This window comes from Marmota flaviventris, chromosome 15, assembly GCF_047511675.1.
Source record: "Marmota flaviventris isolate mMarFla1 chromosome 15, mMarFla1.hap1, whole genome shotgun sequence".
In the NCBI taxonomy this organism is placed as follows: Eukaryota; Metazoa; Chordata; class Mammalia; order Rodentia; family Sciuridae; genus Marmota; species Marmota flaviventris.
The window spans coordinates 80,003,626-80,029,112 of NC_092512.1; the positions used below are offsets into that span (position 1 = coordinate 80,003,626).

General features: G+C 34.1%; 1 protein-coding gene across 1 annotated transcript in view; it reads right to left on the minus strand.

Annotated features, from left to right (window-relative positions):
- Positions 1-24,681, minus strand: part of Sntg1 (syntrophin gamma 1) — a 326,863-nt gene extending 302,182 nt beyond the window's left edge. Inside the window, exons 1-2 of the mRNA XM_071602172.1 lie at positions 24,676-24,681; positions 23,761-23,895 (exon numbers count right to left, since the gene is read on the minus strand). Coding sequence (XP_071458273.1) covers positions 23,761-23,895; positions 24,676-24,681 — 141 coding nt within the window. The remainder of the gene's footprint in view (positions 1-23,760; positions 23,896-24,675) is intronic.
- Between the last annotated feature and the right edge of the window lie 806 nt (positions 24,682-25,487).

Sequence of the window (25,487 nt, forward strand, 5' to 3'; positions counted from 1 at the left end):
TGGTATAACTAGATTATATGGTAGTCCAACGCCTATTCTTTTGAGAAACCTCCATACTGATTCCCATACTGGTTATAGTAATTTATAATCCCACCAACACTGTAAAAGTGTTCCTTTTTCTCCACATCCTCTCCAGCATCCTCTACACAATTCTGAAGGTGGAACATGTGTCTTTTCTCAGTTTTCTCCCAAACATTTAGCACAGGGTCTAAATCAAAGTTAAATAATCATGTTAAATGAAAAAAGACATGGCCAAACATTTTTTTCCAAAAAGAATTTGAGAGTTTCTTCCAGAGTCAAACTTAGTTTTATATGATCTCAGAATTCTAGTCTTATTTACCCAACTGACTTGAAAATGTATTCACAATAAAAATCTCTGCAAATGTTTATAGCCATTGTATTCATCATTGAGTGACCAACTAAGATGTTCTTCAACAGGTGAATAGTGGTACAACTGTATAATGAAATATTATACAGCAGTTTGTTTTTATTGACACAGAAATGCCTTTTATCTTGGTAGCTGTTCAAAGGCATAGAGATAATGTGTCAATGTAGGCTTCTCAGTTGTAACAAATGTATCACTCCAGTGAGGGATGGTGGTAAATGAAGTCTACTCTGCAAGTCATGAAAAGACACAAAAACTTTAATTGCAAATCGCTCAGAGAAAGAAGCCAGACTACAATCCAAGACTACATACTTGGATTCTCTCTATGTGACATTCTGGAAACTACAGACTATGAAAGCACTGGTGATTGCCCAGGGTTCAGGGGAAGGGGAAAAAGTTGAATAGGTGAAACACAGGGGATGTATAGGGGAATGGAATTCTTCTATGTGATATCATGATAGTGGGCACTTGCCTCCATACATTTGTTAAAAGCTATTGAACTTTTGAGCACAAAGAGTAAATCTTGGGCTGGGGATGTGGCTCAAGCAGTAGCGCGCTCACCTGGCATGCACAGGGCGCTGGGTTCAATCCTCAGCACCACATAAAAACAAACAAATAAATAAATAAAGATGTTGTGTCCACCGAAAACTAAAAAATCAATATTAAAAAATTCTCTCTCTCTCTTAAAAAAAAAAGAGTAAATCTTAATGTATTTTAAAAATAATTTAGGCAATTGAGGTATCCCAACAAGAAATATAGACTGCAACTAAATGAACTAAATGCATTACAAATATTTATTTCTATTTCAATGACTCCCAGCACATGATACTATGTTTAAGTTGATAAAGTTGTATCATATCAAGGTTTGGGTTAGCAATTTTAATATTGCTGTATATATTTAATAAAATGAGAAAATTCAATAATGAATGATGTATGGGGGAAGTCATATTTCTTACTGATGGAATGAGAGTTTATAAATAAGCAAGGGCAAGAAAGCTAGATGGGGTAATGGAAGATAGAGACATCTGTATAAACTCACGTTTTACTTATTATAAATATGGATGGTTATTTACAGGAATGATGATGGATATGTGGATCTATACAACTTATATTTTTTTTCTTTTCTAAAACATCCTTTTTGAGATATAATGTGCATGTCATGAAATTTGCCATTTAAAATGTGTAATGCAATGGCATTTAGTATGGTTACAGAAATATGCATCCATCACAATTAATTTTAGCATTTTGTATCATTACTCTAAAGAATAGCCATACCCTTCAATTACTATTCTGTATCTCAGACTTAGGAATTCACTAATTTAATTTCCATCTCTCTGTATTTTCATACTGTGGACATTAACATAAATGGAATCATACAATTTGTGGTCATTACTGTCTGGCTTTTTATCATGATGTTCTCAAGGTCATCCATATTATAACCTGTGTAAATACTCCATTTTTTTTTACTGATAAAATAACACTTAACTTCATAGGTAAATCATAGTTTATATGTATATATTCCCCCATTGATAAAAATTTTAGTTGTTTTTCCTATTTGATTATTATGAACAATGCTGCTGTAAACATCTCTGTGCAAGTTTTCCTATGGAGATATATGTTGGTTTCTCTTTAACATATAACAAGTAGGACTGGGAACTTCCAGACTGTTTTCCAAAGTAGTGACACCATTTCTCATTCCTACCATCAATGAATGGGAACCAATTTGAACACAACTTCTGTAATGCATGTTATTATCTGGCTTTTTGATTATAACCATTTTAATAGTGATTAAATAAAAGCTCATTGTGTTTTTGATTTGCATTTCATTGTAATTTTTTATTTTCTTACTTGATATATACACAAACTTCATATATACACTTATTGATATACACACACATATGTATATATTCTTAAAGAACTTTCATTTGACCATTTTTTGATGGCCTATTTTATTCTCAGTTGCAAGAGTTTGTTATATATTCTAGATAAACATATGTTTCCATCTTTTCACTTTCTTAAATGTCCTTTGAAGAATGAACATTTTTAGTTTTTGTGAAGTATACTTTAATTTTCTTTTGTTTCTTACATTTTTGGTGTAACATTGGTAAAACTATTGCCTAATTCCTTGTTATGATGCTTTATATCTATGTTTTCTTCAAAGACTTTTATAGTATTATCTCTTATGTTTAAATATTTATTTCAGTTTGAACTGATTTCTGTATGTGGTATGAAGAAAATATTCAAATTCATTATTTTGCATGTGGATATCCAGTTGTCCCAGCACTATTTTCTGAGAAGAAGATGGGTCATCTATTGGTCTTGGCAATCTTGCTAAAATTCAGCTTACTGTAAATGTAAAAATTTACTTCTGGACTTTCAAATCTATTTCATTAACCTATGTGCCTATTCTTATGGCCATAATTATGTCTTGAATTCTGTGTGTTCATAGACAGTGTTAAAACCAGAAAGTGTCAATCTTCCGACTCTTGTCTTCTTTTTAAAGATTGCTTTGGCTATTATAAATCCCTTGCATTTCCATAATGAATCTCAGGATCAGGTTTTCTATCCCTTTAAACAAGTTTGCCCTCTACTCCTTTCTTTTTTCCTTCTTTTTTCAGTACTAGGGATTGAACTGAGTAGTGATTTACCAATGAGACACATCCCCAGTCCTTTTTAATTTTTATTTCGAGTCAAGGTCTTGCTAAGTTGTCAAGGCTGACCTCAAACTTACTATCCACCTGCCTCAGTCTCCCAAGTAGCTGGACGTACAAGTGTGTTGCCCCGTTCTTTCCTATTTTTTCACACTAAGACAGTGATGGATCTATCATTTCTTTTTGCTTAATCTACTCTTTGCCTAACTCTGTCAGGGGACTTCTAATTGATTCAGATAAACAGCTATCCCAAAGGCTGTGTGAAACAAAAACTCAATGAATTTGATTATCTAATCAATCATGCTTGAATATATTGTTTCAACAAAACTTCTTGGCATATTATAGAAAGCACATTTGAGTGAATTTTTTGTCTTAGAATATGTTTAAATTGCAAGGTAAAAATATTTTAATATTTATAGTAGTATCTATTATTTCCTTTACTAGAGTCTCCAACAATATCATTTTCAAAAAAAGATTCATATCACTGATAAATATTGATATTAATAATAGTACAAATCTGTACTTATATTTCTGAAATGTTTAATATTTTATTTACTGAAATAACTAAATGGTCACCTTTGTTATAATGCTGATTTACAGGATAATTATAGTAACACACACACACACACACACACACACACACACACATATATATATACATATATATATATATATATATATATATATATATATACATATATATACACTCTTTCAGCTGAGAGATATTTAAAAAATGATATCCTGTAAAATATGTGATTAAATTAAATACCCTTTTGATCTAGATTATGATGTCATGGCTAGAGGCTGGCTGATTCCCTTTCCTGATATCTGATTAAATCTACATCCCAACCACCTTGCTCACATTCCAGGGTGTTAGTCATCTGCCCTAATCACTTCAGAACTATCCATTAGGTAACCACGGAAAGTCCTTATACCATGGAGTGATACTGTAATAATTCACACTAGCTAATCCTAACTCTTTGGCTTGCCTATCCCATTCCTTCCCATGAAAACTAGAATAAAAGCTCTTGGCCACAGTTTTCCCTCTACCTTCACCTGGTAGCCGACCCTGGAGCTTCCTCTGACTGGCTTTGCTGTAACAAGTGGTAGTATGATGGAATCACATCACAGGTAATAGCACACTGAGCACCAGGGTTCTTGGTTTCTAATATTACTTCCCAATAAAATGAACCAGAGCTCCCAGGAAAAGCAGCTGATGTAAGGACTTGGAAAGAAAATGTATAAGATAAGTCTGAAGCATTTTTTAGGGATCAGGATATGAGGAATTGATAAAAAAAAATGAGGGACAAAATTAAAGGGATCAAAGAAACAAACTTAAATAGCAACCATTGACAATTGAAAAACATAATCAGTAAGTTTGTATCCAATTTTAGTTCTATGCATAAATATCCATGATCCCTCATTGATGTAACCAAATGGTTTGGATAAATAAGTGGCAGAAACAGACAAAACTACAGCACGATAACTAATTCCAATTAGTTATGCATATACTTCATCCTCAAGGAGGTGAGGTACAACTCCCAGTTCTTAACTGTGGTCTGTGCACCATGGTTTCTCTCCAGAACATAGTGTACATAGGGTAGAGCAAGGGTAAAAGAAAGACTTCACAGAGGAGAAGCCTCACAAACTACCTGCACCTATGATTGAGGGAGAGTCAGCAGACTCACTGATCCTAGTTAACCTGGTCCCCCAAATATATGACTTCTCACTTATCTTGAGAAAAACATCAGAAAAATAACTCAATAGTGAGGTAGCGTACAAATACCTGACTGATACTCCTTAAAACTGTTAATATCGTAAAAATATAAATATTTTTTAAACTGTCACAGCTGAGGTGCTTAATTACAAACTTTTAGAGAGTCAAAATTTGATATTCACAAAATTATTACTTTGAAATATTATTCATACATGAGCTAATGACGATGATTACATCTCCATCTTGTATAATCCTTAGCATTTCCTGAAGTTTTATCAATGAATTTTAAAAATTTCCCAATATTCTATATACCTATCATGAAATCCATCCCCTCCATTTGTAAAACTCATTTAAATAAAACAACAATGTTTTGATCATATGATTACATAATCTCTAATTTTCTGTTTAATCTGACTATATCGCTCCTGAATTCATGCATCCTCTTGTTCCAATATGAATTCACTGAGATTTAACATGTTCACAGTTATCATCCTACAATTTCTATTCTTCCTGTTCCTGGGAATTTGTGTAACATTTTTTTTCAGTTTAGGTTCTGTTTCATGGCTTCATATTTGCTGCTTCTTAATTCTTCCTTGCATTTGTTTAGTAGTGAGCTTTCCTTTTTCGTTTATGTGTACCATCCAAATGACGGTGGAAGCCATGTACACGTGATCAAACTTCAATTGGCGACACCGTAAAGATGTGACTGAGTGGTCTGAGGAGCTTCCAAATATTGGTATCTAAAGGGATATTTTGTTGGGATTATCTTTTTTATTCTCAAAGGCATCTTCTATTGATGTTCTGGGTATTCTGGGAGGGAAATGAACATGAGGGAGGGTTACTGTTCATCTTACTGTTTTAATGCCTTGATTTTCTGTACAATGTCTCACCACAACCTCAGCTGGACCTCTGCTTTATTCAATCCCAAAGCAAACATCATGATCATTTTCTGTGAAAACTGAAATCTGTGAAAGGAGATGTGGGCTGTGGTAGGATATCCAGTTAGAGGTTTCAGAAGTTCCTAATAGTGTGGGCACCCAGTTCTTGATTTCCACCACTGAAGTTAAGGACTTGATCATTTCAAGTTCGTTCCCCCAACCCTGCCTTAGGTATTTCAATCTTAACTTTCTTTTACTATATGTTGATGATCTTTCATCTCATAACTTTGTTTTCTTTTCCACAGGATTTTTTATTTTTAATATCTCTTGGTTTTTCTTCCCTAGTAAAAAATTTTATTTAAACTATGATTTTACACTGAATTAAACCATAAATGTGAAGGGATATGTAGATTTTTTTCATATGTCCTATTTGCTTTGTGCTTTTTCTTAGAGTTTATCTATCTATCTATCTATATATTTTTTTTCCTAAAACTATAGAGCTCCACTTAATGTATTGAGCCCTCATTAACAGATTTCAATGGAGGAAATTTTCTTCAGTTAGCCTAAGTGTACACATTTATCCTATCTTTCTTTGAGATAGTATTTTTCTGCTGGTCTTTAGAAGGATGGTTTTCAACACCCTCTAGCAAGAATATAAGGGGAAAGGATAAACATGTGAACTGCAAATTAAAATTAAAGATTTTATACTTCTGTTAAGGACAAAATAATTGAGTGAGTTAAGGAGAATGTGAGAAGAGGAAAAAAATGTTAAAGGGAAAAATCTGTGCCTGTTGGATGTTCACAGTGTAGTAGGACAGAATAATAGCAGAAAATATCTAAACAAAAGTTATGCCAGAGAATAATTTGGGGATAAAGAAGGACTTTTGAGATTACATTTGAGCACAGCCTGAATTTTGAGGGAAAATAGTAATTTTTGTGTATACCTGGATGAACAAACAGTATTCCAGGAGTTGGGACCATCAAGTGCAAAAGTTTGAGGTGAAATTTGCTTAGGATGTTCAGGAATTAAAAAAAGTCATTGCAGCTCAAGGTCAATAAGGATGGAGAAATAGAAGGTGGGGTCACACAGGGAAGAGCAAACCCTATGCAACACTACATCTTGACAGCCAGTTCTTAGGTATTCTGTGGGACATAGAACACCAGGACAGGATTTTAGACACAGAAGTAATTTGGTTTAAAATAGTTGGAAGGGGTTGGGATTGTGGTTTATGGGTAGAGTACTTGCCTAGCATGTGCGAGGCCCTGGGTTCGATCCTTTGCACCACATTAAAAAAAAAAAAAAAATGGAGATCAGTGGGAGGTGGGCAGTGCTGAGATTGGGAGAATCAATTTGGAGGTTATATTATTCTTCAAGATAAGTGTTGATTATGACTTGGAAAAGGGAATTAGCGGTGGAAATGAAGAGAGATGGTTAGATTTAGTATGGAGTATGTTAAAGTGGACAATTACATTGAACATTCTAATTTTTTCTTCTCAGATCTTATGCCTTTTTATTTCCCTAACTTGTTTATTTCACTGGCTAATACCCCCAGAATTACATAGAGTAGCAGAGGAGAGAAAAGACCTCCTTGCCCGAATTTAGGGGGCAAGCATTCAATCCTTCAGTAGTAAGTATGTTTTTAAGCTGTAGATGATTGTCAGTGCTCTATAAAAATAGGTAGAAGTTTCTATTACTAGTTTTCTGAAAGCTTTTAGCTTTTCATTATGAACTAATTTTGTTAATTTTTAAATTAAAAAAAAAACATTCTAACATCCTTGACATAAAAAGAAAAAACACTCATGGCATACAATTATTTTTATATCTTGCTGAATTCTATTTTCTAATATTTCATTGAGAATTTTTGTGCCCTATATGCATTATTAGTATTGGGTTGTAGTTTTCACTATTTTAAAAAATCTGCTCTTTTTAGTTATACATGACAGTAGAGTGTATTTTGACATGTTTATGCAAACATGGAGTATATCTCATTCTAATTAGGATCCTGAGTCTTGTGGGTTGTACATTATGTGGAGATTCACTGTGGTGTATTCATAGAAGTAAATAGAAAAGTTATGTCAGATTCATTCCACTGTGTTTCCCATTCATGTGCCCCTCCTTTTCTCACCTCACCCTCACCTTGTGTGTTAGCATCCACATATCTTTGTCTTATTTTAGTATTATACTAATATAGGCTTGAAAATTGATTTTCTGCAAGACAATCTATAGGATTGACATCTAGTGAAGATACATGGGTCTGGAAATTTCCTTTTTTTTTAATAGTCCTTTGTACAAATTCAATTTCCTTAACAGTTACAGGGGAAAGTCAAATAATTTATTTTACATTGGGTGAGTTGTACCAGCTTGTGCAGAGGAATTAGTTTGTTTTAACTAATGTGTTAAACCTATGTAAGAAGCATTGCTCATAGTATTATTTTATTTTAGATGTATATAGGGCCTGTAGTGATATCTCTGTTGTTTTATTTCTAATATTAGTTTTTCAGTCTTTTTCATTTTTCAAGTCTTAGGAGAGTCTTGTCAACTTTATTAATTTCATCAAAAAAAATAGGTTTTTCTCCCACTTGATTTTATCTACCTATTTTCTCTTTTCATTTTGCCAAGTTATATTCATACTCTTATTATTTTCTTCATGCTTTTTGCTTTGTTTTTGTTGGTTCCTCTTTTTTTCTAGTTCCTTTGGATGGTATTTTAGATTATTTGTTTGAGATGTTTCTTTTTATTTTCTAATACATGCATTTCATATTAGTTCTCTCTCAGTTCTACTTTATCTACATTCCACAAATATTCCACATTCAGGTTTTCATTCTCCCTCAGCTCAGTGTATTATTTGTTTGTGGAGTTTAAACACCAGTTCTCACTCTAAAGATCAATAAATCCTTAGAGATTTAAAAAAATGGGTTTAAAACAACTCTTTATTTATGCAATACAGGCAATGGTGCATACACACTTCCAAAATAGTGATATGATATAAAACTAAAATAATTTATCTAGGCTATCCCATAAATTATGACATGCTAAGCATAAACAGATGTAAGATAATATTTGAAACATACCAAACTTAAATAATCCCAATTCATTTATTAGTTATATTATTGAAAGCCATAAAGGAAGTTAAATAAATCATTCAGTTTTCTTACTGCACACAACACAGTTCATATTCTTAAGAAGGCTGGAAACTCTCCTTCAGATTCTTTCTTATTCACCTAGAACTTTAACAGGTTGGTCATGTGGATCCAAGTCTACTCCACATTGACCATAGGAAAGTAATGGTGTTGCTGGCAGTTTTAGAATGGGTTGAAGCACAGGAAGTAATGAACCACTCCATACATGTACACATGCACAACAATATACAACATCTCCATGGTACTCCAGGAATACTCAATGCGACAGTGAACTACCTCACAAACTACAGATTACCACTGAATCAATGTTCAGTACAAAGGCAATATCTATAATGATCACTACAAAAAGTTTAAAATGGATTTGGGTATTACAGATGTGGAGGCAAAAAGTACCATCTGAAATAATTAAACATTAAAAATTACCATTGTAGATAGAGGTGGAAATATTGATCTACAAAGAAAATGTGATTATATTATGTGCCTCACTATTTAAGCACTGAAGACAGGTAGCAGTTTGCTCTCGTTATGAGCAATGTGCTTATCAGTCAATATCAAGCACAATCACATGCACTGAAAACAGAATGGCTTAAGTTTTATGTTGGAAAGGAGAAAAATATATCATTTTTTTAATTAAAAATTTCTACAACACAAATGATAAAGTTGCTCTGTGAAGAGGAATCACAAAAGCATGATTAATAATAATGAGTGACTTTGACCAAATGTTTCACCTATTGACCTACTTGTATGTTACTATAATTTATTTGCATAAATTATGTTGACCTTATTTTTACATTATTATCTATTTTCCTCTGCAGTGTGAACCGATCACTTCTAGAACAATGCATGTTCAAATCCTATTTAATCTATCAATTCCTATTTAATCTCATTTAAATATTACATATTTAATTAAAATGATATTCTACAAAACATTGTAAAACATTATAATTCTATAATTCTTATAATGTCCCTAAGCTTCTTTACATCACTATCATATTTAGAAATCTTTCATTCATAAGCAACAAACTAACTCCTTTGCATACAAAAAGCACTTACTCAGTCATATAAGGTTATTGTGAGGTGAGAAGTTTGTTTTCTTCTATACAAAAAGATTATTTAACTGGCTTAAATTGCACATCCAGGATCAAATATTTAGGCAAAATGATTTAGAAGGAGGAACAAACATCCATATCAGTTCATTCATTCATTGTCTTAGCAAACATCTTCGACCTTAAATGAGGCAGTGGAATCAAAAGAAACACACATTCATATTTAAAAAGCAGAAAAAAGACAAGAGATGAAACTTTTTGTTTCCCTCTAAGAAAAACCTAGGTAATAAAATATCATTTAATTTTTTTCACACTAAATTATGTAAAGTAGGGGCTTTCTGTTTTTCACTCACAAGAATCAAAATTCAGAGGAGGCAATTAACTCACATGGCCCCCTACTTGCTAGCTTTGTGACAGGTTAGAAACCAGACCTGTCTTACTTCAGAATTGATCATTTTTTCCTTCTAACAAATAGAAAAACAAAGCAGATAGACAAACAATATGCCCCAGCATATGCATACACCCCAAAACTAACCTTGGGTCTGACATGATTTTTCAATAAAATATACTTTCTAAGATAGTATGCGATAAAATGATGGATAAAATAAGTAAACAAGAATAATATCAGATGTGTAGCTAACATAATAAGAAAAATGTCTCCACTGTCAGGAATGATGACAAAGTACAAAATCTATAGGAAAGAAGTCATTAAATATGAAGCAGGTTTCATTCACCCACCCAAGGTTACCACTCTAAGGTCTCAGGCCAGGGGAGGAGCTGCATTGTAGTCACCTCCTTGTGTATGTCTACTTTATTTAGTGTATATGAAAAATTAGTCCTTATGACCAAATTCTTATAGTAGAATACTCGCTCATTTTGCACTCAACTCTGGATTAAAAAAAAAAAAAAAACTTAAAAACCAATTTGCCCAAGAGTTTGTGAACATAAGTTGGCCCACAGACGGATTTGGGATGAGATTGACTCTACTTGTGTCCTGAAATCCTCAATGGAGAATTTAGTTTAAAGACTATCTGGGTCGCTAGTATCCCCAGGCACCTAGTAGAAACAAATGCAAATTTCTTTGTAACACATTTACACAGTCAAATTGCTACAGAATTTCCCCAGAGAGAGCTGAGAAACAGGAATTCACAGTGAAAAATCACAGGAGGAAATACAGCAGCCCAATGAGTGATGCGGCAGCAAAACAAAAGGGACAAATGACAGATCTCCAAAAATGGCAGATCCCGGAGCCTGGCTATACCACTTAAATGGGATTGCTTAATTTGGCTGATAGGAAAAGATACAAATATATAACAGTGATATAAAATGTGATGAGACAAATATAAAGTGGGATAGAATAGAGGACCTGGGGTTGCAGCTCAGTGGTAGAGCACTTGCCTAGCATGTGTGATGCACTGGGTTCAATGCTCAGCATCGCATATAAATAAATAAATTAAATAAAGGCCCATCAACATCTAAATAAATATTTTTTTAAATGGGATAGATAGAACTTCTAGAAGTGTAAAATGCAAACAAACGGAAGGAGAAATTCAATACACCCTTCAAATAATACACTGAGTTCAACCAAAGAGAGCTGAAGATTAATCTGAAGGAATTACCTTTGGTATTCCACAAAGGGACCAGTAAGTGCAAACTCTGAGAAGAGTAACAGAAAGAAAAATCAACAGAGCTTATCTAACCTCTGACCAAGAAATGGCATTGAGGGAAGAAACAGAGAAGGCAAGATAGGCAGAATTTTAGTAAATGGCTGAGAATTCCATAAAATTGGAAGAAATACTTAACCCATCACATTCAAGTCCTGTGACTCCCAAGCAGCAAGGAAACCTTAATATAGATGCATCAGTGTGAAAATGCATATCTCCACAGAGCAGGGTGGGATGGGCAGGGGACAGGCAAGGACTCTTAACTCTTCAATGAACTCAGCAGGAGGAGAGAACCCCTACAAACAAAAATACTTAGCTACATGGCCAACTTTCCCAAAGTCTAAAATTCAACAAGGGGACTGACTGATCAAAACATAATGAAATAAAGGATATCTTCAAACTTTTTAAAAGTGAAGTGGGGAAAAAATCAACTAAATATTATTAAATACTATCACCTATCTATTATCTATATCCATCTATTTATGCATCTATGCATTTCTATCTCTTTATTTACAGTATACACACATGCATTTATGAATACAGCTTAGGGACAGATATATAATTTATGTATAATGAACAGATAAAGACAATTAATTATAAGCTTAAATAAAAACCAGCTTTTCCATGTGGGAGCAAATTAAATAATGAGGGATTTCTGAGGACCTGGAAGGTAGGGATAAGAAAGTATTTCTTAAACTGGTAAAGGGCACATAGTTGTTTGCATCCTTCTTGACTTTTATACTCAAATAACATGGTACAAAAATTAATTTGTACAAATATGCTGCATATTTGTAAGTCAACTCATCAATAAATTTGTAAATATAAACAATATAACTCATTAGTAAGTGTAACTAAGGATTATCTATTTTCTAAATCAACTTCAGTTCTCATACTGTTGCCCATCTCATGACAAAAAAATTACTGATGTGTAATGAAAGAAAAGGCAAAAAAAAGAAATGCTCTAAGCTGTTTGGGAGGTAGAGTTAAAGCTCTCTCATTATTAGTTTAATTTCAAAAGTTCCAAACTTTACTTTTGTAGGTTAAAATAAAAGTAGATAGTTATTTTTTCCACTTTGTATTTTGAAAAAAAAATATATAAATGTCTAAATGTACAATTTATAATCTTAATCTAAAATTAACTAAATGCATGCATGTGCTACACTCATTTTTGGTCTCTCTGTCCAGATATTGATGGAGATACTGTTTTTACTGAGTCATTTCTGAGATAGATGTCATTACACTTCACCCCTAAACTAGTCCAGCCTACATTTTTTAAGATTAAGTGTTTTTCCAATGTTAATTTTCTCCAATTATCACTCTAATTTAATTTGATTGCCACCATAATCTAATGTGTCATGCATATTTATGCATCCCCAATTGATTAATAATATCCTCCAACTGTACTCTGCCCAATGTAAAATCAAACTGATATACAGTCAGCTCTTCATATCCACAGGTTCTGTATCAAAAAACTCAGACAACCATGGATAGAAAATATCTGGAAAAAAGTTACATCTCTACTGAACATGCATACATTTTGTGTCCTTATTCTTTAAGCAATGCTGAATTATAACAATGTACATATCCCTTATAGTGTATTTATACAAGTACAGGGCTGGGGTTGTAGCTCAGTAGTGGAGTGAAATCAATACTTTAAAAAAATAGTAAAGATGTAGAGATGATTAAAGCATATAGAAACATGTCTTATTCAACTTTGCACAGCTATAACCAAATGACTGACAAGAACGACTTAGAAGGAAAGATTCCTTTGGGTTCACAGTTTCAGAGGCTCAGTACATGGTTGGCTGCATCCATAACTTTGGCTCCTTGGTGAGACTGGAACATCAGGCAGAAGGGTATGGAGGAGGAAAGCAGCTCACCACATGATATCCAGGAAGCAGAGAAAACTCCACTAACGAGGAATAAAATATAACCCTCAAATGAATGCCTCCTGCTATACCCTACCTTCTTCGAGTTACCACCAATTCAAGTGGATTAATGTACTGATTCGTTTATGGTTCTCATAATCTAATTTTTCATCATTGAATGCTCTTGCATTGTCTCACACATGAGCTTTTGGTGAACACCTATACCATAAGATGTGTGTAGGTACATGCAAATACAGAATCCCCTACACCTTGATGGAGTCATGTTCTGACACACCCACCATTAATTCGAAAGTGCACTTAATTTATATAACCTACTGAACATCGTAGTTTAACAGCACAGTACCGTGATAGGGTATCAGTCATTGACCCTGGTAATTACTTGACTAATGGAAGCTGCAGCTCACTGATGCTTACCAGCAACATGGGATTATCATACAATAGCATTTAGCATTTAGCTAGTCCAGTGAAGAATCCAAATTTGAAACTCAAAGTACAGGTCCCAGTAAATTCAAAATTTGAAGAATGGTTTCTACTTCATATTTATTAAGTCAGGTCTGTCCTCACTGTGCCATTTTACACCAGGGACTTTAGCATATGCAGATTTTGGTATTCACAGGGGTCCTGGACTCCACTCCCTTGCAGACCCTGGGATGACTACATCCTGATGCTATTTTACCTAAAGCCTTAAGATGAGTTCTACATCATATTATTTCAATATAATGCTCAGAGAAGGGGTGATCTTCTGCTCTATTGAGAAGAAACTGTGATTTTGTGTAATTCTTCCTAAGTTTAATTAATTCTTAAATGAAGATTTATTTTGTTGTATCATTTATCTCCACAGTCCTTCTCCTCCACTGGTTGCCTCTTGGCCAACTCATGTGCTCAACAATATTGAACAAAATACAGAAGGATGGAGGGAAAAAAAGGGCTTTCTTGTGTGTCTTTTTCTATATGCACACCTTTCTATCATTCTCCTTCCCTTGTTGAGCTGCTGTCAACACTTCTTCATGTTTCCTGTACTGTTCTATATTGATCTGGCTTCAGGCTGTTCCACACCCTTGAATCAGTCACAAATGGAATTGGCCGAGACCAGATTACAGTAGTGGGAACATAGTCTATGACTCCTTTATAGTTCACCCCTTGAATCAATTAGCTTTCTCTCTTTCCAGCTTAATATCTCCTCCTCACTATAAATCCCATCACATGCTATTCAAAGGTTGGTGCTGTGTAAGTGCAGAGACTACTGGAATGATTAACGTACAACCACACTCTCCAGAGTCTCATGGTTTCTTGGAGGAAGGAAACATGCCAACAGAGAAGAGCAGTAAATGCCATCAGGCTTGGAGAGAAAAATGTGAACAGTTTCAGTGGAAACTCCAATTACCCCCAAGTCTGTGAAGCCAATACTGTTTTGTTCATTTATTTTGAGCTCCATATCCATCTATCATTCTCTGAGGTTTTGTCCTGATGGAGTTCTCAGGAGCAACTCTAGCTGAACATATCTCAATTCAACTTTTATCTTGCTGCCCCCTGAAATCTCATCTTCCTCCTCAGATTCTTGCTTTACACTACAGCCCACCGATCCACTTTGTACCCTACTGAAATCCTACCCTACCATTAGCCACTAACAGTGTCCCATGAGTCACAATCCTTAATTACCAGATGCACTTTCAACACTTGTTAACTGTGTACACGATTTCACATCTGATTAAACTGTCTGTTCCCCTCATGTATCTTACAAATTTTACCTTATATTTAAGAAATGGTATCTGAATTATATCCTTTGGAAGCAGCTCCTGATGTTGACCTTTGCATTCTGTGTAATTAACATGTGTATACATATCCACATTTTATCATGTTTCATATGAATAAAGGTATTTGTTGAATCCTTACTATGTGCTTGTTTTACATGCATTAAATCATTTATTTTTATTTTTTTTTTTAATTTTAAAAATAGAGAGAGGAGAGAGAGAGAGAGAGAGAGAGAGAGAGAGAGAGAGAGAGAATTTTTTAATATTTATTTTTCAGTTTTCGGTGGACACAACATCTTTATTTTATTTTTATGTGGTGCTGAGGATAGAACCCAGCGCTCTGCGCATGCCCCGCGAGCGTGTTACCGCTTGAGCCACATCCACATTAAATCATTTAATCTTTATGAATTACCGACTTAGTTAGACTATAATGTGTTTTACAAGTAAAGAAACAAAGAAAATATTATGCTTCTCATTTAGTTATAAGGAAGCTGGGAAATGAGGGATGTCAGTGGCCCTAGGTGTGAAGGTTGACTCCTAATAATGAAACACCACTTAAGGTATGACAGAGAGATTTCCAGCACTGCTTTGCAAATTTAGCAATCTCTGTAAGACAAAAAGGAAGGGACACTCTAGGCTTCAAGATTAGGCTATTTTATTATCTATTAGAAATGTCCACTCTCTAGATGGTAATGGGCTACTATTACTATTAATTTTTAATTGGAAAATACACCCTTTCCTAGTATTTTCAGCCCATTTGGAGGCATCTTCCCCAAAAGTTCAAAAATGGTTGAGAAACACTTTGTTCTTCATATAAAATCAAACATAAATAGTGATTAATACAGAATTAAACTGATAGCTTCTCTATCCGTCTTAGTTCCCAGTGACCCCATGTACCAGTTAAAACAGATTTGGGAAAATCAAATTTCTATGTTTAAGACTGATCAAATTTTATAGAATACAGTCCATGGGTCTACAAATAGATGCACAGATAGTTAAACAAGTGTGGTATACATATACAACAGAATATTATCCAGCCATAAAAGAAGGAAACTCTGTCATTTGTGAAAGCTTAGACAGACGTGGGGAATAGTATAAGTGAAATAAGCCAAGCATAGCAAGGCAAATTCTGCATGATCTCATTTATGTGTGGAGTCTAAAAATGTAAATTTCATAAAAACAGAGAGTAGAACAGTTATTTCCAGGAACTGAGAAATCGGGGAAATGAGGACAGGCCCAATCAAAAAGTGTAGATGAATTTTTCAATTATCAAATGAACAAGATCTTGAGATTTAATGCACAACCTGGGTAAAAGTCATTACACACTATAGTATGAGCCAACCATCAGAGTGTACATCTTGAAAACAGTCATGTACTATGTAATGTTTCAGTCAGTGACAGACTGTATACATAAAGGTCCCATAAAATTACGTAGCCCAGTGAGGAAGTATACAAGTACACTCTGTGGTGTTCCCACAAGAACATTTCTCAGAACAGTTCCCAACAGCATGACTGTATATACGATCTTTATTGTCAATTAAATATTTTAAGTCTCAAAACATTTAAAAAGTCAATCATTGTCATATGAGCATTTTAAACTATATGCATATGTGCATGTGTGTACACACACACATACACACACATAATGTGTATGTCATGCATATATGCATGCACAAACTCTGATCTCTTTGTTGGACTCCAGTGAATTGCTCTCTGATGTGGGAAAATGAAAAAAAAAAATCATCCTTTCACACTCCTGGGGGAACTAGTATGACTCCCAGGTTAAATGACAGTATGCTCTTTTAAATTTACCTTCAGGAAATTGTGTTCTCACTAGTGGGATAACTAATTATGTGTATTCTCCCACAAGAAAAACAGGAGGGAGTCGTGTTGATACTTAAGTCTAATCATGCCAGCAAAAACACTGCTGTGGGATTGACTATACACACAAGATGTACCTGGCAGTTCTGCCATATTTGTGATTTAATTTCTAAGATTTTCTTATGTTTTTTTAGCAACATCTTTTAAACTCGTATCTCTGTGGTAAAACACTCAGTAATCTTGGATTGATATTAGTTCTATTGACCTTCTAAAACTATTCTTGTTAATATTTAAAACTAGCAGAGGCTAAATTTAATCCTTTTTCTTCAGGGCACATCAAAGGGGATAACAACACGAGGGCAGTCACTGTCATCTCTGATTAAGTATGGCAAATGGTTCACAGGGACCACAGGAGCTGGATGTTTGATTTCGGATCATCAGGGGGAGATGATGGACTTCTTTTATGTTTAGCTGATGGTTTAACATATCTATCTGACAACTGCAATGTTTCATTCTGATCCTCACTCTCTGTACCTATAGATTTGAATCATTGCTGTCTACATTCTGTTACTCTTTCTAATTATCACAGATGGTACAGGCTTCATCTGATATGGACTCAAGGCTGAAACTTCAATTATAATCTCTGAACAAATCGCAGAATCTTCTTGTAACATAGCTCATGGAAATCATGGAGGTAAAAATGGAACCTTCCTTTGCTGACAAAAGTCAAAGTAAATGCATGGGATCTTTCAGTTTTAACTCTGGCTATGTCCGGTAAATGAAAATGTTTACATGCCTTTCTAAATGATCTATAGTTTACAAAATTTTCTGCATATAACTGGAATAAAAGTGTCAGATATGGGGCTGGGGTTGTGGCTCAGTGGTAGAGCACTTGCCTAGCATGTGTGAGGCACTGGGTTCGATCCTCAGCACCACATAAACATAAATAAATAAAAAAAGGTATTATGCCCAACTACAATATAACACATGTATTTAAAAAGTGTCAGATATGTAAATGTGCTAGATTATTTTTCTTCTACCCCATTTCTGTATGCCCTCATACTCTGAGAGTTACTGCAAACTCATAGATGCCCCTGTTCATTTCCATCTCCTGTCTGATGCAGGTTAATGTTAAATCATCTTCATAATGAACTCACTCTGATGGAGTCCCCAGAGCTCAGCTCCACATCATTTGCTAATACAGTTCATCAGGCTGCAGTATTTCTGTACTGCCAATTGTACTCAATGCAGTTCTGTGTGATGAGTCTCAGAACCCAGTTTATGAGGTAAATTCTCTTCCCAGGGATCCCTTCACCTTATCCTCCCTTCCAATAAAGTCCTGCTCACATACCTACCATCAATTTTCAATCTAGATTCCTGCAACTTAGCTCAGTCCTAGTAGATATCAAGGATTTCAGAGCAAGGAGTCAACAGGATCACTCAACATGGATACCTGGGGGTTGTCCAGTCTCTAGTAATGATTGAACTATAGATACTAACATTTTGCCTGATTGTAATCCTCCAATTGCTCAGTGTTTTGCATTGCCCTCTAAAAGAATTGCTCAGTGTTTTGCATTGCCCTCTAAAAGCTTTTTACTTACGCTCATATATCAGTGTTTATTTTTTATGGTCAGTAGGTCAATGTCAGGTCTCAGGAGTACACTGCTGCCTCTATTTCTGACGTGGATATATTGTCAGGTTCATCACTAACTCCACAGCCCAGGATTGCTCCACTGCCACACATGAGTCTCACTGTCTAGGAGCTTTCTCTTAGCATGAGCTGGGAATACCAGAAGTTTCAGGTAATAAGAAATCTACAAGTAGCCTTCAGCTCATGAGTTGGGTCTGGAAACATAAATATCTACTTCCTCCCTATCATAGAATAGGAAAACTTACATTATATATAAGTTTATATTCTTTTGGTGATTTCAGCATGGTAATCTTAATTTTCTCCCTAAAGATTAAACACCTGATGACAATATTATTATTTTCAGACTATGGTAGACAGTTCAATGAAGCACTTGAAATTAAGGAATAGTGAATAGTTGTAGAAAAAAAAAGAAAAAGCATATACAATCATCTCAATTGATAGAGAAAAAGCATCTGGCAAAGTTTAACACCTATTCACTATAAAATTCAACACCAGTTCAATGCTCAATGATCTAGAATAGAATGAGAACACCTTACCATAATAAAGACCATAAATGAAAAGCATTATATTCAAAGCTGAAAAATTCAAATATTTTTCTGTGAGATCAGTAATAAAGCAAAGATGCCTACTTTAACCATTTCTATTCAACATATTACTGAAAGTTCAAGCTTGAATAGTTAGGCAAGAAAAATAAATAAAAGGCACCCAAATTGGGAGCTAGAAAGTAAGTTGATCTCTATTCAGATATGATAAAAACTTTTGTGTAGAAAACCTAAATATTCTTCAAAAAAAAAAAAAACTTTTCAAACTAATGAACAAATTTAGTAAAATATCATGGTACAAAATCAACATGCAGTATGGGGTGAAGGTGGGAGTTCATAACCCACTTGAATCAAAGTGTGGAATATGATATGTCAAGAAATTTGTAATGTTTTGAACAACCAACAATAAAAAATTAAAAAAAAATAAATAAATATTGAAGGCAAACAAAACAAAACAAAACAAAAAAAATCAACATGCAAAATTCACATTCCTTTTAATGAACAATCCAAAAAGAAATTTAAGAACACAATCTTCTAACAATATAATCAGACTAAAACAGTAAACAAGTGAAAGACTTGTACACTAAAAACACCAAAACACTACTGAAAGTAATTTCAGTAGTAGAAAACACATAAATAAGTGGAAAGATATCCCATGCTCATGGATCAGAAGTTGTAAAAATTTAAAACTTCCATAACATTCAAAGTGATTTACAGATTCAATAAAAGTCCTAACAAAATTACATTGGCATTTTCTGCATAAATAGAAAAATCTACTCTGAACTTCATATAAATCTCAAGGAATCCCAGATAGTCACACAATTTGGAAAATGAACAAAGCTGGATGCCACATACTTTCTAATTTCAAATTTCTTAATAAATATACAGTGGAAAATGAAATAGTGTGTTACTGGAATAAAGACAAATATAAAGATCAATGGATCAAATGGAGCACAGAACCACAACCTTGCATATATAGTAGATTATTTTTTACAAGAGTTTCCAGATGCAGATGGTGTTAGAAAACTAGTTTCCAAATGCAAAAGAATCAATGGACCCTTACCAAACACCATATACATAAAATAACTCAAAAGGGAAAGGACATATAAGTAAGAGTTAAAACTATAAATACAAGAAAACATACAAGAAAGATTGATGACACTGGATTTGACAATGGTTTCTTAGATATAGCACAACACCCAGTTAAAGAAAAAATAGAAACATTGAATCTAATCAAAACTAAGCTTTTTTGCATGAAAGAGAGCTATCAACACAGTGAAATGGCAATCCATAAGTTAGGAAAAAAACATTTGCAAATCACAAATCTGATAAGGGATTACTATGCAAAATAAAGAATTCCTGCAACTCAACTTCGAAATAACACCACCAAAATGGGCACAGGATATAAAGAGACATTTTTCTAAAGAAATATATAAGTGGATAATAAGTTCATAAAACAATGATCAACCTTACTAATAAATAGAAGAATGCAAATGAAAACCATGAGATTCCAACTCACACTCATGTGAATACCTATTATCAAAAACACATAAAAGAAAAGGTTTGGAGTAGAATGTGGAGAAATTAAAAGCCTTGTGCACTACATATTGGAACAGAAAAGAGTGCAGCTACTGTGGAAAATAGTGTGGCAGTTCCTTGAAAAAAATTAATCAAAGAACTATTGTTTTACCTATTTTATTTTGGGATAGATACACAAAATAATTAAGTATTGGGACTCAGAGATATTTGCATACCCACATTCAGGGCAGAACTTTTAGAAAGATCCAAAAGTTTGAAGCAACCTTTTAGATAGTAGTTCACTGTTGAATGGGTAGGTAAACAAAGTTGTATATAAATACAATGAAAATTAATATGTCATAACTGGAAATGAAATTCTGAGATAGATGTATCTCAAAAATATTATGATGAATTCTTTGAGATAGATGACCATCAAAAACATTATGCTAAGCGAGATATAGAGAGGGTCAAATATTCCATGATTTTGCTTATATAAATTACCTAGAATATCAATATATGGAGGGACAAAATGTATGACAGGGATTATGAGGACTAAAGCAACTAATTAGTAGAGGGTGACAAATATTTTGGAAATTAATAGTGTGGAACTTGCGACAACAATGCATGTACACTTTGTCACTGAACTGCACATTTTAAAATTTCTAAAATGGTAATTTTTTTTGTTATGTGTAATTAAAATTTTTTTAGTTGTTGATAGACCTTTATTTTATTTATTTATATGCGGTGCTGAGAATCAAACCCAGTGCCTCACACATGGCCAGGCAAGTGTGCCACCTCTGAGCCTCAGCCCCAGCCCCTTGTTACGTGTACTTCATAATAACTTTTTAAAAGTTCAGCTGACCAGGTTTGCGTGGTTCTATTTCTGGACCATCTTTAATATTCCACAGGTTGATGTGCCCGTATTTATGAAAATATCACACTGTGCTTATTTTTAAAAACTTACAGCAAATTCTGAGATCAGGACATATAAAATTTTCGTATAAAACATTTTCTCCTTATTCAAGATCATTTTGGCTATTACAAGTCTTTTGTATTTCTAAGAAAATTTTACAATCAACATGTACAGTTATAAAAATATGTTGGGGTTTTGAACTAATTTGTTATAGTTAAGAAGATATGATGACAACTTGTCAATATTTAGTGTTCAATTCATGATCATGGTCTATTTCTCCATTTACTTCCTCATTTCATCTAACTTTTTTTTATTATGGTTTTGTAGTTTCAGGGTAGACCCCATATACATTTTTTGTTACATTTATTTCCTAATATATTATATTTTGACATACTATAAATTGTATTTTTTTTCTTTTTTTCCATTGCTTGTTACCAGCTATCAAAACACAATTCACTTGGATTGTCATCATTATTTCTAGCAACCTTGCCACACTTGTGTGTCATTTTATTTTTTTGTAGATTTATTTGGAATTTCTCTGTTTTACATTATGAAATTCACAAATAACCCAATTTTTAACTCTTTCCTTAAAATTATTATGCTGTGTATATCTATTTCTTACTTTCTGTACCAGGTAGAACATATGGAATCTCAGGTAAAAGTTAGGCAAGCAATGATCGCCAGCTTGTTTCAGCTTTGCAAAGAAAGCTCTGTGTTAACCATAAAGTTAGTGAAAAATGATCATTACGTTATTCGTATTTTGTTGAAAGTCCATCACGTTTTTATATTTGTTGGCATTACAATTAAAAGTTTCCCCTTAACTGTATTTGAATTTTTCCCAGAATTCTAAGCTTTATTTATAGGCACAATTTATCTTCAAAAAGGAGACTTGGTCTATGTGTACTAACGTCTTGACTGCAAAATTTAAATCAATACATTATTTCAGTGAAAATACTGAGTTTTACCCATTACATTTAACTGATCCACGAACTGTGTGATTTATATATTCCAGAGACTTATGTGAATATACCTCTTCTCAAAAAAAAGGAAAAGAAAGAAAAAAAAAATCTATCACTCTTCTGTTATTAACCAAGAGGAGGAAAGGGCAACCCCATGGGAACAGTTTAATCAGCCTTGACATCCAAGTCCATGATTCAGGATGATTTAAATGGTCTGTGACAAAGGAATAGTTAACAGTCTGCAAAATGTCCATTATCTTCAGTTAGCAAAGGCCTATTGATTTAGGACCTTGTGTGACTCCCATAGGGTGTGAGTAAGAAGTGATGTGAAAACTCCAATTCAGCATTATTCACCACCAGCAAAACACTCGGAGGTAAGTCTGTTAGGAAGGTACAAATTAAATCTTCATGCTAAATAGTTGTAGATGTCTGGGGAAATCAGGGAGCAGAATGTTTGATACTATCTATAATTTTCTTCTGAGATCACATATGGCAATCCTGTTAAAATGATGTCTTTTAACGAGGTTGTACAATGAATGAAAAACTCTAGAAATTGCCCTGTTTATGATAAAATCTGTTTGTTAAATAAAATCTAAGCTCACCTAAGGATGTCTTCCACAGCTGTACTTCTTTGCTAGAAAATACACCTATCTGTTTGTGTAGTAATTTATGACTCTTTCTGAAGCACAGCTTGATATATCAAGAGCATAGAAAGTTGTAGAGAAGAGCTGCCTAACACTTAGGTATAATTCATTATCATGGAGGTCCACAGAATCCTTCAGGTATAATCTGAGAGTCAGTCATTCACCACGAGTTCAGTGACTGCTACTGAGACCCTCCTGCCTCACTGGCATTGGGAGAAGGGTTCAAAGTGATGCTAGATAAAACAAATGCATGCGACACAGTTTGGCACCTTCTCAATTAGCCCTTGTCTGAGAAGGTAGGATACACTCTCTATGATCAGAAAATGCAAGTGCAAGTCACTCCTATGAAAGCTGAACGTCCTTGTGATGACAACCCGGAGCCCACAGACACCGAGCTAGAGGTGATGTGTTTGTGGATCCAGCAAAGTCCTCAGACAGGGGCATGGCTTAGCCTTATGAACAACAATTGCATGTAGGACCATTGACTAGGCGCTGAATGAACAAGAAAAATATACGTAGAGTGTTCTGTGAATAAATATTTCTTTAAAAAGACAAAAATGAACAACTTAACAAAAGGAAGAGCTACTTACACCAGAATAGAAAGGCTCACCAGACACACAAATCACATCCTGCTCCTGGATGATCAGAATATCTTTGGCTAGGTGCAGCCGGACTTTGAAAGGCTCCTGATTACCATCCTGCAGCAAACAAATCCCTGTCTTTGTCTTCAGAGAAAAAAGAAGAAGAAAAAAAGAACAAAGTATAGTTATAGGTTATAATTTTATGGCCTATTTACAGCCAAACCCATTAAATAACATTTCACAGCTGGGAAATATATACTTTGGTGAGTCTGATATTTATTACTTTATTGTGCAGAGAAATGGTAAAACCATTTTAGACAAATTAGATGCATGGATTATGGACATTATGTCAACGATGCCACATGAAATTTTGGAAACTAAGAATTATAGCAAGAGTACTGTACTATGTTTGAAAAATAATAAGAGTTTATATGAATACTTACTTATAATTTGAACATAAAAGTAATAGTTTTATTGAGATACAATTAACATTTCATATAACTTGACTTTTTAAAGTATATAGTTCATTTTTTATAATATTCAGATGTGCAAGCATCAAAATGAGCAATTCTAGAATATTTTGAACATTTGTAAAATAACTGCATACCTCTGTCTCTCCCTGCCCAAGCCTAGACAAACACTAATTTACTTTTTGAATACATCATAAAATTTTGCAGCTGGACATATACCTACTTAACATATTGGGGATTGAACTCAAGAGAACTCAACTACTAAGCGACATCCCCAGCCCTATTTTGTATTTTATTCAGAGATGGGTCTCACTGAGTTGCTTAGTGCCTCGTTTTTTGCTGAGGCTGGCTTTGAACTCACGATCCTCCTTCCTCAGCCTCTGGAGCCTCTGGGGTTACAGGAATGCTCCACTGTGCCTGACCCTACTTAACATTTAGTGTAACTGCTCTATACTGGCATTCCTATTTGTCCCACACTTTGTACTTCAGATGGAATGAGGAAAAGTGGTAAGTGAAATATCTAAATTAATGATGTAAAACAGATCCTAATTTAAAGTCCAAAAATTTTTGTTCCTAAATGAATCAACGTGCTTCGCATATTTTTGGAAAATGTGAAGAAAAGACTGTGAGGACTTCTGAACCTTGTACTACAGAGCTGTAAATCACAGACTTCATGATCACTGAAGAAGACTGGATCTTGTCAGCCTCAAAAACCTTTATTTTATTATAGTCACCCTAGCAAGGGCATTTAGCATTCCTATTTGTCATGTTATGAACCGAAATTCATGTCAAACAGAATATAATCTCTAATTCTTATTATGAACTAAAAAGTCAACAGGAGCAATGACTACTTCAGAAATGCCTTTTTTTTTTGTTTGATCAATTACTGAATCATTCTTGATGAATGGATAATACATAGGGAGGCACATTTATCCTTAGTATTTGAGAGGTGTATTACCCCAGACACATGATACCAGGTTTTCTTGTGTAATATAATTTTCCATGAGGATTCTTAGGAGTTTCTTTCTTTGGAAGAATTTTCCAGAATGTTGACAAGCATATATTTAGATACTGCAGCTTCCAAAGCTAGCTCTCTCTGCAAACTGATTTATCACATGTACTGAGGCACACCATTTTACCCTCTATATCACATACAATCATACACCCGCCTGTAAGTATTTTAAAGGGTGCATGTCTTTTTTAGGAAGTACAGAAGCTTTTTTAAGAGCAAGGACAACATTTTTTTTTCTCATCTCTGGCAGCAGC